General features: G+C 33.7%; 3 protein-coding genes across 3 annotated transcripts in view; 2 read left to right on the plus strand and 1 right to left on the minus strand.

Annotated features, from left to right (window-relative positions):
- Positions 1-980: 980 nt before the first annotated feature.
- On the plus strand, positions 981-2,175 carry LOC139521295 (forkhead box protein I3-A-like). The gene is made up of 2 exons (XM_071314770.1): positions 981-1,199; positions 1,480-2,175. Exons 1-2 carry the CDS (start codon positions 981-983, stop codon positions 2,173-2,175), a joined length of 915 nt encoding a protein of 304 aa, XP_071170871.1.
- A 3,718-nt stretch (positions 2,176-5,893) lies between these two features.
- LOC139519207 (large ribosomal subunit protein mL54-like) lies at positions 5,894-8,809 on the minus strand. The gene is made up of 2 exons (XM_071311109.1): positions 8,651-8,809; positions 5,894-6,285 (listed from the first exon to the last, which is right to left on the minus strand). Exons 1-2 carry the CDS (start codon positions 8,757-8,759, stop codon positions 5,984-5,986), a joined length of 411 nt encoding a protein of 136 aa, XP_071167210.1. The 5' UTR covers positions 8,760-8,809; the 3' UTR covers positions 5,894-5,983.
- A 147-nt stretch (positions 8,810-8,956) lies between these two features.
- The window catches only part of LOC139519200 (ATPase family gene 2 protein homolog B-like), a 28,961-nt gene continuing 19,010 nt past the window's right edge, over positions 8,957-18,907 (plus strand). Inside the window, 4 exon segments of the mRNA XM_071311101.1 lie at positions 8,957-9,081; positions 10,405-11,579; positions 12,699-12,884; positions 13,639-13,788. Of these exon segments, the coding sequence (XP_071167202.1) occupies positions 10,509-11,579; positions 12,699-12,884; positions 13,639-13,788 (1,407 nt within the window). The 5' untranslated portion in view covers positions 8,957-9,081; positions 10,405-10,508.

Consider the following 18,907-nt stretch of genomic DNA (forward strand, 5'->3'; position numbering starts at 1 on the left):
ACAAAACTTTACGACAAAAGAGATGATTTCAGCTTCCAATTGTGAACTTTTCCATTTCTAAGTAGCAACATTCCAACAGCACCTGCATACGGGGTATATCTCCCAATTGATACGATATTCCCGTGCTTGCATTTACTATCATGACTTTCTTGATAGAAGGTTGCTGCTCACAAGGAATCTATTAAACCAATAGTTCCAAATGGTGAAGTTGAAATCATCCCTTCATAAATTTTACGGACGCCATCCCGAGTTGGTTGATTGTTATGGAATAACCGTTTCACAAATGATATCGGATATGTTCCTTATGTCGTAACTACAATCCCCTTCCCTTTCATGAATGTGACCTACCGAAAAAGACTATTTATCAGATTTGTTATCACATAAGCAACACGACGGGTGCCACATGTGGAGCAGGATCTGCCTACCCTTCCGGAGCACCTACGATCACCCCTTGTTTTTTGTGGGGTTCATGTTATTTATTCTTTAGTTTTCTATGTTGTATCATGTGTTCTATTGTTTGACTGTTTGTCTTTTTCATTTTTAGCCATGGCGTTGTCAGTTTATTTTAGATTTAAGAGTTTGACTGTCCCTTTGGTATCTTTTGTCCCTCTTTTATATATATAGTTTCTTCCATCTACAAACAAACTATTTATTATTAATGCTCTTGGGAGACATTTACTATGTAATGAGTGTTATAGATGAGCCGCTTGAATATGTCACTATTTTATGCTCCGTGATATTAAAAAAAACTAAGATTAAATATATAATCATGTAGGTTGTTATTATCACTTACTTGATTATATGATATTCACCTGATCTGTTCAATTATTTAAGAATAAAAAATGCCATTTTAACATATTGACCTTTTACGTACAAATGATGCTATAAAAATCAAATCACGTGATTACGAACTGTGAAAAAGGACAGTTTGAGGCCTACACTATCAACAACTGTCTCAGCTATATAAACTGATTCGCAAAATGTATAATATGTTATTCTGTATTCTTATATCAATAAGATTAAGTCTTAGAATTCTAGAAGCCATGATTAATTCACAGTTCAACATCGATTATACTGTAGCGGATATTGAAACAGTAGAAGGAGAATCTATTTCGAGCGATGATGATAGAGTCGAGACACCTTCTAAATGGACAAGTGACCGTAAAAGTAACTGCATTAACGGTGAACCTATTGCAAAGGTATGTTGAATTATTTGCACGAGCATAGAAAAATTGAAGACTTTTTTTGTAATTATTGTCATGATATGCAGTAAAAACACTCGTAACACGTAAGGAAGGTTGAAGTTTATATTTTTGTATGTAAAACACCAAACTGGTTAATTATTGACTCGTTTCACCTGTGTTGATAAGTTGATCAAATAAAATGTGTACAAAATTGCATCCTGTACAGAGCTATATAATATTATACATATCTAAATATGTTTGTACTTTTTTCTATGATGCTTATTTTTTGTTTCAGAAACGATTATCTTCCATTGATTCCAAAAAGAAGCCACCACACTCTTATATCGCTATGATTTCGATGGCAATATTGAGTAAACCGGACAAGAAAATGTTACTCAACGATATATACCAATATATAATGGAACATTTTCCATTCTACAATAACGAAGAAAAGGCATGGAAAAACAACATACGGCATAATCTTTCTCTGAACGAGTGCTTCGGGAAACATAGCAGGTCTAATAGCGGAAAGGGTAACTATTGGTCTATCCATCCATCATGCATGGAAGAGTTTGCAATAGGAGATTTCAGACGTCGGCAAGCACGGCGGAAAGCACGGACGAATTCTGTAAAATCTGTCAACGGTTCTTATTATGAAAATGACTTCCGATACAATTTTGGATATGTACCTATGACATCGTCGTTAATTGGGTTCAACTCAATGAACGGAACACATATGCATACACCCCTTCACAGTCCATTCAACATTTTTCAGTCTCCAGTATCTGAACTCGGAACGACTGCAAAACCCTGTCCGGCCACCATTCAGTCTTTTGGAACCAACTCACTATTTAATGTTACACCATCAACGCCATTCGTACGATCTTTCAATGCACAATCTGTGCTTAATATGAAGTCACCTTTCAGCTCAAATACGAATCCAGTATTTTACCCATCCTGTCAGATACAAAGAGGGTTTTCTGATTGGTGAGAAAGAACATATCCCGCATTTCCCATGGTGTGGGTTTAATTTACTTCCTTTACAGAAGGAAAAACGTCAGTACAGTGATATTAGAGGTTAGTGAAGATGCTGAACAGTTTTATTTACGCGTACAAGTCAGAGATACACAATTATTTTAAGCAATTAAATGCAAAAAGTTTTGGTATAGCTATACCGTAGAATGAATTGGCTCAATTGTAATTCAAAGATTGGACTAACATGACATATTTATGTATAGGGTAATTGCATTTAAAAATGATGGGTATTGTAAGTTTTCCTCAGGAAATTAAGACAGACAAATGTTGGATGTTGGATGTGCACTGATTGGTATTTGAGTGTAAGATATATGATTTGTTTAAAAGCTTTTAGTAGCTGCGAGTATTCTAAGATATATGCTCTTTGTGTTTTCTTGTTTTGTTTAGTTATTTATGGGCTTTATATCGATCGCTTAAGTTATGACTTTTTAACTGACTATCATTGTTTGTTCTTATGTTGTGGTGTTTGCCAATGTCCATGGTTAGTATTTTGTGCCGTTTGACATGGTGAACCCAGCAATATTCAGTAACATATTTATGTAAAGAATAATTGCGTTTGAAATCAATGGGTATCGCAAGTATTCCTCAGGAAATCAAGACAAATGTTGGATGTTGGTTGGGTATTGAATGGTATTTGAGGCTTAGATACTAGTACATGATTTTGTTAAGATTTCAGTAGCTGTGAGAACATGAAGATAGTTTTTTGATGTTTTTCTTATTTTATTTAGTTGTTTATGTGCTTAATATCGATCTTATACGTTAAGCCTTTTCAAAGGCCTATTATAGTTTGTTATAATGTTGTTGTGTTTTACCAGTGACGGTGACTGTCCATGGCTAGTTTTACCAGTGACGGACTGTCCATGGCTAGTTTTACCAGTGACGGTGACTGTCCATGGCTCGTTATACCAGTGACGGACTGTCCATGGCTAGTTTTACCAGTGACGGACTGTCCATGGCTAGTTTTACCAGTGACGGTGACTGTCCATGGCTCGTTTTACCAGTGACGGTGAATGTCCATGGCTCGTTTTTGGTGCAGTCAGACAAGCTTAACCTCCAAACAGTCAGTGTGTGCCTGTCGCAAGCCAGAAGCCTGTCATTTGGTGGCTTTCGTTTGTTGTTTCCTCTTATTTTTACATAAATCAGGCCGTCACTTTTCTCGTTTGAATTTTTTTTGCATTGGTCTTTTCGAGGCCTTTAATAGCTTGTTGTGCAGTATGGGTTTTGTTATTGGTTAAAGACCGTACGATGACTTGTTGCTTTATTTAATATGGTCTCTGATGGAGAATTTTTTCATTGGTAATCATATTCTATCATTTTATTCATAAATTTGTAAACATATATATACTTAAAGTACTATGTTAAAAATCTTTTTAAGTGTTGTCAAATCTAACATGTCTAAACATTGTAATCTTAAGTTGTTAATGTTAATTTTGTTGACTTTAAAATATTTCAGAATAATATGTGTAGACATGTATTTGTATGTTTTAGTCAAATATATCACTTTATATCATGTTAATGAATCATTGTTTGTGCTACAGTAGTAGTTTATGCCATTATTTGAAAATTGTAATCATGTGTATCTCTAAATAGAAATATCATATTGGCACAAGCAAAATGTATTAAACATATTATAGAAAATACTGCTGTAGTTCTAGTCCTTAATCAACAGTTTAGTTTACACTTGTATGCAAGATAGCTCGCCATCATTAATTTAATTTGTTGATGGAGACTGTAACCTTCTTGGTGGAATTTGTTATACAGTTCATATTGACAGCTTCTGCATACGTTAACGTCTTTTGACCGTTTACACACTTTAACACAATACTCATCAATTCCAGTTTACCATAATATACATTTGCAGAATACACTGGTTTGTAATTATTGTTTGGGATAAAGACAATGTAACGAAAGTTCGCAATCTGCACAAACAAACATAAATGGTGTATTGCAAAAAGGGTTCAGGTAGTACAGTCAAACAACATTGAACAACAGAATCTTCAATTGCATGACAAAATCCTTCTACTTGTGTAAAATTATGGTATGTTGTAACTGATTCTTTACTCAATGTCTGAAACGAAAAATAATTCAGAAGGGACTTCTAACTTTGTCACTAACTGCCTTGTTTTGTTGCTGTTGAGGCTTAGCTCACCAAAAAGGTTATATAAAAAAATATTCTGTCCACTACCCCCTCCCAAACTCAGAACAGCAGATAGTCATTCCCCTAAAGACAACTAAGTGTTAATCAACAATAATGAACCATGTAGATGAGGTTGATGTAAAAAGACAAAAGAGATGATTCTAGCTTCCCGATTGTGAAGTTTCCATTTCTATGTAGCAACATTCTAGCAGCACTTGCATTCGGAGTATATGTCTCCCAATTGATACGATATTCCCGGGCTTGTATTTCCTATCATGATTTCCTTGATATTGGGTTGCTGCTCGGAAGCTATTAAACCAAGAGGTCCAAATGGTGAAGTTGAATTCACCCCTTAAATTTGTCAATTTTACGGACGCTATCAAGAGTTGGTTTACCGTTTTGATATGGGAGATTTTCCTTAAGTCGTAACTACAATCCGTTCCATCTTAACGAATGTGACCTACCAATTTAGACTTTTTACCGGGTTTGTAAAAACATAAGCAACACGGCAGGTGCATCATGTGGAGCAGGATCACCTTACCCTTCCAGAGCACCTAATATCACCCCCAGTTTTTGGTGAGGTTCGTGTTGATTATTTCTTAGTTTTCTATGTTGTGTCTTGTGAACAATTATTTGTCTTTTATCCACATCCTACTCTCAATAAATTTCGAGCAAACAGTTTGCAGTAACTATTTAGCTGAGTTTTGACTATAGATTAAATGGTGACATATCTTTCTGTTGAAATTGACCCACTACACAGGTATCTTTAAAATCTGACTCTGCATGTCAGTCTGTCACACAGGTTCATATTCATGTCACATAAACATGTTGTCATATGAATGTAATATTTGCCACTAGATGATAATCACCACTATCTATATCTTCATGTTGAAGACAGTACTATGACCTATAATGGTTTACTTTTACAAATTGTGACTTGGATAGAGAAATGTCTCATTGCCAATTATACCACATCATCTTATATCTGAGCCTAATCTCTGGTATAATCCTTGATTGTATCATCTCATCTACTGGTGTTATTCTGTCTTGAGGATCAACAGCTTTAATCATTTTGAGAGGTGGCCAGGTTGATTACATAAGAATACTAAGGGAACTTGGACATGGTGGTCAAGGACTTTAGGTTTAGACTTGAAGTTATAAAAATTTAAATCCCACAAGGCTGCATTGTGTGAAACATGTTTTTGTAGTAATACATGTAGTTGATGTCTCATTTATAAGTGTGGTAGAGGTATGAGAGATGATTTTAGTACACTGAGCTAGAAAGCAGGAAAGCATTTTAAATTCTGCTAATTAATAGGCTAATGTTTACTTCATTCTAAAATCTGTATACCCTCAAAGGTGACATCTTGAAGTATATTTTATATTATATCAGTGTGTAAGGTAAAATTCATAGTTTGGTGCATTCTTCCAAATGTACCCTGTACATGTATGGTGACTACTAGATGTATAGTTAACATGGTTAAGATAAAAGTGCCTTTGGCATGTTTGGTAACTTTGCATGAAAAAAATGCTAAAATGTTTTATAATTTTTATTCATATGTTCAAAATCTATGAGCAAAGGAGAAAGTGACTTGTAGATGTAATATTTAATATCAATTGTTTTTCTTCACCAGATACGCTTAGGTCTTCTCTGTCCTGCATACTTAATTTCTTTATTTTGTCTTCTCATATTTATTCTTCTTAATCGTCTCCAATAATACATGTTATCTTTACTTAATTCACTTAGCTCTATAGGCTTTCGATCTATATGTAATGAAAACAACCATTCTGGATATTCACTGTCTGGTTTAATAGGGGGGTCTTCTCCTTCTTTGAAATAATTAGCTCCACAAACAAAGTTACATAATTTATAAGGATCAGTTTCAACCTCTAAAAATGTTTTCTTCTGTGTTGCTGACATCATCTTTCCTGAAATAGGCAAAAGCAAATATAAACAAATAGTTTCATGATAAAATATAAGGCTGGACATATCTTTAAAAATAGTACATGTATACAAGCTTAAAGGGAAACTTCGCGATTTTTCACTTATCATCTTATTATGTTCATATAATACCATGAAAAACATATTACAAGTTTTATTTTGATATGAAAACTAATAAAGAAGAAAATAGGGAATTATTAATTTTATTTCTTCAAACTTCCTGACTTACATTTATGTGACATAGTTTAAGTCTTTTTGCATGCTGGGAGTGAAATAAATCTCATTTGAGTCTTGTTTGTTAACCATCTAATAATTTAAATTAAGTTTATCACATAAATGAATTATGAACAAATTAGATTTTCGAAAACAATGTTCATGATTTGAACTTTGACTTTTTAACTTATTCCAGAATAAACAGTTTAAAAATGACAGACCATGGTCATTTAATGAATAATAACATTTTCCGAATCAAGTTAGTTAGTCGGATAAAACAACCGTACGATTGACAAGATATCGACACACAATTACATTGTACTATAGTTTTGGTCCTTTTAGTTTATCATGTTTATAGACATATTGTGGTGTCTTATTGGAGAAGATGACAAAATGGCGGCATGCAGGGAATTGACACTCTAAATTTAAAATTGATGGTGATCTCTTATCTAGCAGAATAAAACTTAAATATCTATGAATTTGAGCATTTTTATACAGAATGGACATAACATCAATTTTTGATTTTTTTGCAAAGTTTCCCTTTAAGGATCACATAAATAATACATTTTTAATACAGTGTCTCAACACAATTGTTTATATCAGTTATAATTCACATTCAAACAGAAACTTTTAATAAAGGTTGACATTATCTTTTTACTTCATTTACTTCATGTTTTGCTATACTAGCTAGCAATGGCTAGTATAAAGTAAAATAACAAGTACCAAACTCTGAGGATAATTCAATAAAGAAAGTGCGTAATCAAATGGCAAAACCAAAAGCTCAACATCCTCAAGCAGATCAAACGACTTGATAACAACTTTCATATTCATGACTTGGTACAGGCATTTTTTATGTAGAAAATGGTGGACTAAACCTGGTTTTATAGCTAGCCTCATAGTTAAGTCTACCTCATATTTTGACTTGCATCTTGAAATTGACAATGAGGGTAGGTTGGAAACAAAACTTTTCGACAAAAGATATAATTTCAACTTGTCAATTGTAAACTTTCCATTTCTAAGAAGCAACAGTCCAGCAGCACCTGCATATGGAGTATATATATATATCTACTTGTTTAGAAGAATTATTTAATGGTTAATATACATTCCAGACCTTGCCTTTCCTATCATGATGTCCTTCATAGAGGGTGTATGCTTACAAAGAAACGATAAGATTTATACCATTTACATGATTAATTTAACAGCATGATTAGTGATATTAAGTCATCCCTTTGAAAATTTTACAGACACCAACACAATCATATTGGTCATAGAATAGATGAGAATGGATATATTCTATTTGTTGCTACCACAGTCTCATCCTCTTTTCATTGAGCAAAACATGCTGAATTACTTATCATCAAGTTTATACTCACATGAGCATTTCAATTTCAATTTTTGGAATTTAAAGGTTGATCAGAACTTTTTGCAAACAATAAACATTAGCACATGTGCATCATCATAGATCATAGAAAAACAAGTGAGTAATATATGTTTAAAATTTCATAACAAAAATCTCTGTTTTTAAAGTCTGTGGATTTTCTACAAAAATCATGCAATAAACATGATAAATGATAAAGCTTTTCACAAAATGTCCCCTTGACACATGTCCAGAATGGTCTATATGTATAATTAATTATCTTTGCTGTGTTGATGCTATTGCAGTTTAAAAAATTCTTAATTCACATCTACATATATGTACATGTACATGTCATAAACTATAAAGAGTTCAGGGCAATTATAAAATACACTTTATGCCTTGCTTAAAGAATCCCCATCCTGCAGCTATGCAATATTAAGTGTGTCATTTTTCGGCAGAACTATAGAACTAAAATGAAACAAGCAAACACAAAAAGACTAGCTGTGTCAACAAAACAATGTATTGACCTCGAGGTTTAGAATCAGGGATCTCATCAGGGTATGAAGGTGGATTAAACTGGTTTTATAGCTAGCCAAACCTCTCTCTTATATGACAGTCATATAGTATTTCATCATACTGACAACAATGTGTAAGCAAAACAAACAGGCCTAATTATAGGTTAAGAATGTAAAAAAATTGAGCAGCCAACATTGTGACTTTTGACAGTTTTAGTGTTATAGTTCTGCCCTAAAGGAAAACATGAACACATTATCATAATTCACCTTTCAGTTTTCCTGCAGCATAGCCTGCTTTACATAGAATATCAGGAGGTTTTATCAATTTTTTTGTAAGAACTTTCAAATTCGGCACGAAAAGCCGGAGCACTGACATTGTTTACAATTTATACGGTGTCAATTGAAAGAAGATCTATGTTTAAGGAAAAAAACAAAGCGTATTTTTTATTGGATTTTTTCAGGGGGAAATTATTTTGAGAAGACATCTATTAAACAAATAATAATTTATTAAAATAATTTGTATAATTTATGGATGAATATAAACAATTACAAAGATTATTTGCAGGGGATCTAACTTTTTGTTCTACGAAAATTGTCTCTACACCGTCAACCTCATTCTCGAACTGTCATGTCTGCGCCCATGAACCTCAAAAAGAATCATTTTTTCAAGATATGTTTTGTTGTAAAACGTTAATCATGTATGACAACAGATATTATCTCATATGTATTAGGGGAAAAGTTAAAAAATTCATAGATATAAACATGTAAAATGAATTTATATATAAAAAGAAAAATAGTAACTTTTTCAAAAAGCTTTTATTGGTCAAACAGTAGCTTTTAAAAAAAACTTGTAACTGCACAGATAAAATAATAAACCTCTTACAAGTTCGTTGCATTTCCGCTCAAATAGGCTAGTTCCGGGATACGTTTTCAGACGAATCTGTCATGTCACTTCCATTACCATGTGACAAAATTGTACGCATAGAAATTTCCAACACATGTTGAGCAAAGGGGTGAAAAAGTTTTATTTTAAACTGCACAAAATATTTGGGAAATTAAAATCTAAAAGGATTGGTACCCTCCCTCAGTCATACGGCAATCATGATTATGTACTAATACGGAACATTAATTATTTCTATGCTACCCAACAGAATGACGATTATGAAAGTGCTGGAAACTTTTAATAGAGCAGGGATACAGGCGTGCCTTAAGCTTCTATATGGTAAATGACGTCATAAAGGCGTGCGAAATTGACGATCTTTTCAGGTGAAAGATATTATTCTAGAAATGACCTAAACGGGAAAATAAAAAAAAGTCTGAAAAATAAGTTAACGATTTGAGTTCATTAGTCATTGTGAGTAGAAAGATTTTTTTGCGCTTTTTTTTTAAAATTTCTACCGTAATTGGGGACTTCTTCCCCTTCATATATAATCGTCAAGATTATAAAACAAATGAAATGCCATGTGATCATAGATTATAATTATAACCAACAAATAAACTCAATAATGTAAGTATTGCTGCAGAAACATGTCAGACTTTAGATGCTGACTAACGGCCTTTGAATTATATAAATCGGGTATCAATTTGTTCATTTTTCATTTATCTCTTCATTTGTGTAAGTTCATCTACCTGCCACCCTTTGCTTTCTCACATTTAGACAGTTTTCACAGTGACCCATCGATTCAGACATTTTAATTTTTATTTTCAAATGGATGTCAAGTTATGAGAGACTTCATGACTAAAGATAAATGAAAAATGAACAAATTGATACCCGATTTATATAATTCCAAGGCAGTTAGTCATCACCAGAAGCAACAAAGCAGCACATCTATTTTGGATGTGCAAATATCCACTTTTTGATATGGGACAAGCTCTGACGTCCCACAGCCCCAACTTGTCTGGGGAAACAGCCGTTGGACATCAGAGTAATCTCGGACTAGTCAGACTTCTATTTAATTATTTATGATTAAATAAAACATGATGTCAGGTTTAAAGCTTTCTATTTTATTATATATTTACAGATGAATTGTTGAGACATCATAAAGTAAATGAGAAAATAAAGTGAGTTCTTTCAGCAAAATAGACCTTTGACCTGATAAACATTTAGTTCCTGTTCATTGGTATCATGATGCATGTACGTGTAAGTGAGGACCAGTCACAGAAATGTCGGATCCACCCTGCTACACTGTCTGAACTGAATGGGGAACTGGCTTCATATTTTATGATCTCTACTTCAGATTCAGAATTCATCTGTCAGGTTTGGCCCAACGATCAGATCAATACAAATTGTCTCTGTTTCTCTAATGCTGTGTTTAAAAACAAAAGTGTACATGATTCTAGAAGCATAAATAGTTCTGGAAATGCCATACATATGAAAACTTCAATTTCAAAAAGTCTCAAATTAACATTAATTGTAGAGGACCATCAGATAATAAAACTATTAAAACATGACCTGAAAGTTCATCCAAGTAAGGTCGAAAATATGTGCAAAAACTTACTTCATAAGTACTGCGTGGCTAAAGATTTTACTGTTTCCATAGACCGAACACAATTAGGAAAGATATATGGGATTTATAATATTTTGATTAACTCATGTGACAATGAAAACTATGATGGTTTTATAATTAATCAACAAACTAAGATATTAATAGATAGCATTGTTAGTAAAGAGAGATTTCTACAAAATTTAAAACCACCTAACATTGGTGGATTGGAGAAAGAAGCTCAGGAACTTTGTGATATTTTATCTCTACCATTTCAATGGAAATCACTTATATCTTGTGAATTTAAGAAAGTATTACGAAAGGGTATATTGTTACGTGGTCCTCCAGGGACGGGAAAAACTTCTTTAGTTAAACATGTTGGATGTGAATGTAATGCTTATATTATAACAGTTAACAGTCCAGAAGTTTTTGGTGCTAGACCAGGAGAAACTGAAGAAAATTTAAATAACATATTAGACAAGGCTCTGACCTTTAGTGAGGAGGGCAGGACTATTTTGTTTTTAGATGAGGTAGATACTTTGTGTCCTGACAGGAGACATATGGACGGTCAAAAGGAAATAAACTTAACCAAACTACTGGTGGACTTCTTTGACAAGATTACTGAAAATGAGAATATTATGGTGATAGGTGCTACAAACCGTCCAGTCTGCGTAGATAATGTACTTAGGAGACCAGGCAGGTTTGATAAAGAGGTATGTACTGTAGAAGTAAATCAATCTGCAACTGTCACATTCATTGTAGGGTACATGTAGTGATATAGTCTGTAGGATATATAATAGGGAATGTGGTATTATAATTGCCAATTAGATAACTATAGATCCAAAAGAGGTCAAATGTACTTGTAGATTTAAGCAACTTTAGGACACTCTACAATTGCTGTATATGCATATAAGCAAATCTCATACCATATACTTGTAATCAGCTATAAAAAAAAATCTTCTGCATAGATCCCACACGTGTACATACATGTATATGTAATATATAAAATGACTAATCCCACAACTCATTTAAAAGTGTGACAATTTATTTATGGTGATAACACTGACAGGGAATGACATTCTAGATTTAATCAGTCTTTCAATATTCCTTAAAGGTTCCAGCCTTCATAGATTAACACCTTTTTAGGTGGTAATGTCACAATAAGAAGCATGTGTAATGTTTACTAATATGACTAACAATGAAGATATCACAAATAACAATTGAATAAAAACAAACCAAAGTTTATCATGTAGTACTTATAAATTGTACTTTATAGATTGAGATGATATGCATTACAACAGTATGATCATGATGATCATGACTTGTAGATTGGTTGATTATATAATTTACTGTGTAATATGGTTTGCTGGTTGCTTATTCACATTGTGAACAAGTTCAATTATAAAGAAAGAAATGGGAATGTTCTGGCATACATTGTAAATAAACTAGGGCTATATATAGACTGAGGCTTGAAAATTTAGGATAGTTTTTTAGAACCTACAAAATTTTGTTAGTACATGTATTCAAAATAGTACTGCTCTTAAACAGAAACTTGTGAACCATGACTGTCTATGAAGGGCATTCTCAGTATCATTCATTTCCTCTCACAGGGCAACATGTATGCATCTTGTTTGTATAAAGTTTTAAATGTACTATAATTGCAAGCAAGAATAGGAATGCTCAACATGCTCAATAATCAAGTTCGATACAATATTTTTTTTTCATTTGAAAAATAAAAATGTTGCTACTCTTTACAAATGTTGTTACACGTTCACAATGGCGATGTTGAGTACACCAAATTAGAAGGGTTTTTTTTTTTTTATTATTTACAGATTATGATAAATGTACCAAATGAAAGTCAAAGGTTAGATATACTGAGGAAAGTTACTAGTACATTACCATTGTCAGAGGATGTTGATTTGAAGAGGTTAGCCTTCATAACCAACGGCTATGTTGGGGCAGACTTAGTATCAGTAGCCAGAGAGGCAGTGTTACTTGTCATACTGGGAGGCAACCAGGTAAAAAAGGGTGGAAAATACTAGATTCTTCAAGTGTTGAAGCATGAAACTATGACAGTCATATACAAGATCAGCTGCAGACAACAACAAACATACAAAACCAACTTAAAACTACAACAGTCATATGCAAAATCAGCTTGAAACTTAAATAGTCATATACAAAACTAACTTGAAACTACAAGTCATATGCAAAACCAGATGGACACTTCAACAGTATTTAAAAAAACCCAGCTTACATGTACATTGTAGCTCTTCAACAGATATATAGTATACAAAACAGCATGACCCTTCAACAGTCCCATACAAAACCGGCCTGACACTATAATAATCATATAAAATCAGATTGAAAATTCAACAGCCATTAACAAAACCAACTTGAAACTATAACAGTCATATATACAAAATCTGCTTGACATTTTAATAGACATATATACAAAATAAGTGAATCATAGATATAAGGTAAGTTTTTTGCTTAAACAGTTAACACCAGTCAAATACAAAATGAACATGAGAGACTTTTGAGAGTGTGTACGTTGTCCATACAAAACTATTACATTTTAAACCAGCATGCTGCATGCCATTAAAACTATTTCTGCTAAGTGGATTTAAACATTTAACTACAATTATTCTCCATTATGTTTAGCATGTTTAGTCCATTTAGTTTTTGTCTACCAGTATTATTGTCTTGTAAATACCATTACTATAAATTCTTTGCCATTACTTAATCAACTTTTGGAATATTTCTGTTCTTCAGGAGAGAAAAATAAAGATGGATCATTTTGAACAATCAGTAAGGAAAGTTATGCCTTCAATAAGGAAAGGGACTGTTGGACTGGTAGAAATGTCTCCTGTAGAATGGTCTCAGATAGGGGGTCTTTCAGAGGTGAAAGGTCAAATACAACAGGTAATCAGATTGACAGGTTGCTTTTGTTGCTTGTTGCAGAACTGCTGGTTTTTATGTGTTAGCATATGATTTTGCTTGTTCTGTTTAAAAAAAGCAATATTTTTTTTGGTTTTTAAAATCCATAAAGATGTTAATACAAATTGACTTAAATCATTTAATGATAGATATTAGAACAGTAACCTTGAAATGTTATATTTATGTACTAATTTTATATTATTTTCAAGAATTCACTTCCAACAATGCATTGGTATTTTAATAAAGGTTACATTTTGTATCTATTATAAACTTCAAAGTTCTAGTTAGACAAAAACAACAATTTTGGTACAACTCAGGACTACTAGCTGAATTCTTTAAGCTATATTTAAGAGTATTTTATGCAAACTGTCAAAATATGAGTAGTTGGATGGCAAAACAATAACCTCCCAAGATCTTTGTTTTTTGAAAACATCTCTTGCAAAACAATTTTATGTCCAGAAGTAAGAAATGTAAATGTTTAGGGGCCAGCTGAAGGACGCCTCCGGGTGCGGGAATTTCTCGCTACATTGAAGACCTGTTGGTGACCTTCTGCTGTTGTTTTTTATTTGGTCGGGTTGTTGTCTCTTTGACACATTCCCCATTTCCATTCTCAATTTTATTGTAAACAAATTTTGTAAACATTGACAACACTTGTTATCATGTTTTAAAGTATGACAACTATATATTCTTAAAGGTTAAGGCCATATAAGATTCTTAGATGTAATAAATGGTCAAATTAACAATCTAAATATATTTATTCACAAGTATATATAGAGTATTTTTGGAAGGGGAAAGTTAAATATGGAAACATTTTGTGACAAAAATAAAAATAATTAACAAATCTATGAACATCTGAAAATTGAACAAACTCACTTCCTACAACTCCTTTAGGAAATGTCAGAATGTGAAACAATCGACCAGAGAAAACAAGTTATTCATTGCAAAATTATCATCAGTTTTTATACGCCCGTTTACGGAACGTATTATGGTATACCATTGTCCATCTGTCGTCAACATGTCGGAAACTGACTCAAAAACACTTTAATCTATTTGCATAAAACTTAGAAGGATTGTTTATACCTATTGCCGTGAGCACCCTTTCATTTTTGATAAATTTTAGATTTTACATTTCAGAGTTGTGAATTTTATTCATTAAAAAAATAGGGTATTCCAGTTGTCGAACAATAACTCAAGATGCTTTTACCAACTTGCAAGAAATTTTAATGAATAGTTTATATCTATAGACAACATAAGACCCAATCTGATTTTTATAAATAATTATTTAAGATTTTACATTCTAAGTCACTGGGTTTTGTTGTCAAGCCTGCGACTTTTGTCACAGAAAGCTCAACATAGGAATAGTGATCCGGCGGCAGCAGCCTTAGCTAACTTCTTAAAAGCTTTATATTTTAGAAGGTGGAAGACCTTGATGCCTCCTACTTTGTACAATGTATATGGATGCCTCATGTTACAAAGTTTCCGTCAGTCACATGTCCAATGTCTTTGACCTCATTTTCATGGTTCAGTGACTACTTGAAAAAAAAGTTAAGATTTTATGTAATGTTAAATTCTCTCTTATTATAAGTAATAGGATAACTATATATGGTATGTGCATACCTTGCAAGGTCCTCATGCCCGTCAGACAGTTTTCACTTGACCTCAACCTCATTTCATGGATCTGTGAACAAGGTTAAGTTTTAGTGGTAAAGTCCATATCTCAGAAACTATAAGCAATAGGCCTACTATAGTTGGTGTATGGAATGATTGTAAGGTGTACATGTCCAACTGGCATGAGTCATCTGACCTTGACCTCATTTTCATGGTTTAGTGGTTATAGTTAAGTTTTTGTGTTTTGGTCTTATTTTCTTATACTGTATGCAATAGGTCTACTATATTTGGTGTATGGAATGATTGTAAGATGTACATGTCTAGCTGGCAGGTGTCATCTGACCTTGACCTCATTTTTATGGTTCAGTGGTCAAAGTTAAGTTTTTGAGATTTTGTCTTTTTTTCTGCTACTATATGCAAAAGGTCAACTATATTTGGTGTATGGAAATATTTTATGATCGATATGTCAGTTGCACAGGTTTTATTTGACCTTGACCTCATTTTCAAAGTTCATTGCTCAGTGTTAAGTTTTGTGTTTTGGTCTGTTTTTCTTAAACTATAAGCAATAGGTCAACTATGTTTGTTGTATGGAAGAATGTTAGCTGTACATGCCTGCCTGGCATGGTTCATCTGACCTTGACCTCATTTTCATGGTTCTTTGGTCAATGTTTCGTTTTCTTGGTTAATGTGACAGTTGTATAAATAAAGCTTTATATTTAGGACTATCAACATAATATCAATGAGTAGTAAAGAAGGCGAGACATTTCAATGTGTGTACTCTTGTTTAAAAAAAAAGGGGGGATTTTCCAGTTTCAAATAATAACTCAAAAATGCTTTCCGCAGTTCTCATGAAACTTTGGTGTAATCTCCCTTAAGAATTTTATACAAATTAGATTTTACATTTCCAAGCATGGCAATATAATAGCATTAGGGGAGCATTTTGTTTTATTAATTATGGAAACATAATCTTGTTTTATAAATGCAATAAAGATCTCCATTCAAAATGATCAGAATAAACACTTTTGATCATGTTGATCTAAAGCCGATTTAAGAGAGGTTGTTAACCATATATATTGTTACGGATTTGTAATTCTAACTTATTCATGTTTGATCATGTCTTTTGTGGGTCACGTTTTTTATATTGTGTAATGAAATGTAAATACTATTATAGATGGAAAGGCAAATGATACGGGAAATGGGGACAAATCCAAAGACTATATATTTTTATAATTGTATGATGTATGTGACAAGTGTAGAATTTACCATTTTAATGTACGAGTTGTACATTTAACTTACAGTCAAGTAAAACTAACGTGATTCTCTGGTTCCTTGTTGTAGTTATACCGGTATCAACGATCATAAGTCTCCGAGACATGTAGCTTTTATCCCTTTTTATTAACGGGTCACTTCAACCCTGGGGGCCGCCATTGTTTATTTACAAAGTCCTTATAAAAGTCCCCGTATGTTTACAGTGCAGTTTGTGTCGTGACGTCATTTGACGTTAGAAACGTCAAAAGTGTGTCCAAATCGTGTCCAAAGTGTGTCGTGTACTATAAATTCATGCGCGACATTCTCTCTTATTCAGTCTTGTTCCTCCTGGGCAGCCATATTGTTAATTTATAAACAAACTAGCAGAAATATAGAATTTAGATATCCAGTTATTTTATTAAGGTTAGGTTCTAATATTTTAGGATTTTGAGGATTATTATTTATATTTATTCTAGATCTTTTTATTACAAAAGCTTATTAGAATCACGCTTGCTAAATAGGAAAGTTCATTGTGAATATTTATACGGTACCGCCGATTGCGGAACACCGCAGAAACCGTAGTTTTAACTATAAACTGTTAATTTCTTCTATACATATATTCTTTAAATATATTAACTTAAATCTTCCATTTATGCTGAATTCGTGTAAGGATCTGTAAGGAGTATATGCTTTGATTATTTATTAAGTACTGTTAGTTATTACCAGTCCAGTTCACTTGCCCGTATTGAACCAGAGCTACCCCAGCCCCTCCCCCTTTTTAACTATCACAGGTACCAGAGAAGTAACCAGTTGTTACTGACTATATATTTCGTTCTTGTATAAAGTTGTAGGTAAAACATAGTATTGTTATAGCAGTTATTTGTTAAACTATTGTTATATAAATCGTATAAATATGTATGCTGAATAACTCGTCAGTCTAACTTATTAAATTACACATATTAAGTTCGAGATACGACTTTGTATTTATTGAAACGCCAAACCGCCATTTATACAACTAGTTAGGCTACCTACCCCACCCCCTTTTTGCTATCGTAACCTATACAAACAAGACTACGGCGGCAGTTGAGCTGAATATTGATTGATAAGTGATACAACTATCTACCAGAAGTCTAGCAGTATATATTGACCTCCGCATAGCAGTCACAGTATCCGATAAACCAGGCAACAGGCAGTAAAGAAACGCTACCAACCCTCGACCCGCTACAATTGGTGGCAGCGGTGGGATCCAATCTACATAAACATAAAGATTGCCGTTAAAAATGTCGGACTGTGAAGAATCATATGCACGGACTTTTTCAGAGAAACCTCAATATTTGCAGCTGGACTTAGAGCATCCGTCAGCCCAAGGTCATGCCCAGGGACCAAGACTCCCCGCATCTGCCTCCGAACCATACATCAATGCTACACCAACAGGAGAGGTACAGATACGGGTAAAGAAAGCCGGAGAAGGTTGCTACGAAAGACAGAAACAACGATGTATATATGACCAACCGGGAACCAGTTATGAAAATACCAGAACTGACCATTATAATGAAGATTTAATACAGATCAATGAACCTACTGGCAGGGCGGTTTATGGAGATAAAACCGCAGCTGGTTTAGTTGCTCGCGAGCGAACTATCAATCAGCAGGTATCCCATGGAAGGGGAGACATACACATAAATACTGGAATAGGCGATGTTGAGAACCAGCGTTTAACCCGGCAACGGGCGTCTTTTCCTAGATTTTATAGCCCAAGTCGTTCAGAGGAGCGAGCTCCAAAGGACTTCACAGGGGTAGAAGTTTTACAGGAAGTCTCTCAGGGTCCAAAATGGACACACACGGTGCCTTCAGAAGGCATGCGGGGGAACCCATGGAAGATTCACACAGGTACAGAAGATCCCAGGGAGTGCACTGGCCATGCACGGGAGTCTTTCAGGACAGTACCTACGGGTGGGGATATACTTGGTTATCGCGATAATCAAGGGTTTAGCCAGGGTTCATATGGTATGACAAATGATTATGGAGATAATTATAGGGGCGATAACAGGGTTATGAGAGGAAATAATTCTCATAATAAATCATACAGTAGCAATAAGAAACCAGCAACTTTCGACGGAACCAGTAGTTGGCAAGATTATCTTGTACATTTTGAGATGGTAGCAGAAATTAATGGCTGGGACAATATATCGAAAGCGCTAGAATTGGCAACATGTTTACGGGGTTCAGCACAGGCTATTCTTAGTGA

The sequence above is a fragment of the Mytilus edulis genome, chromosome 4 (assembly GCF_963676685.1).
Source record: "Mytilus edulis chromosome 4, xbMytEdul2.2, whole genome shotgun sequence".
Lineage (NCBI taxonomy): Eukaryota > Metazoa > Mollusca > Bivalvia > Mytilida > Mytilidae > Mytilus > Mytilus edulis.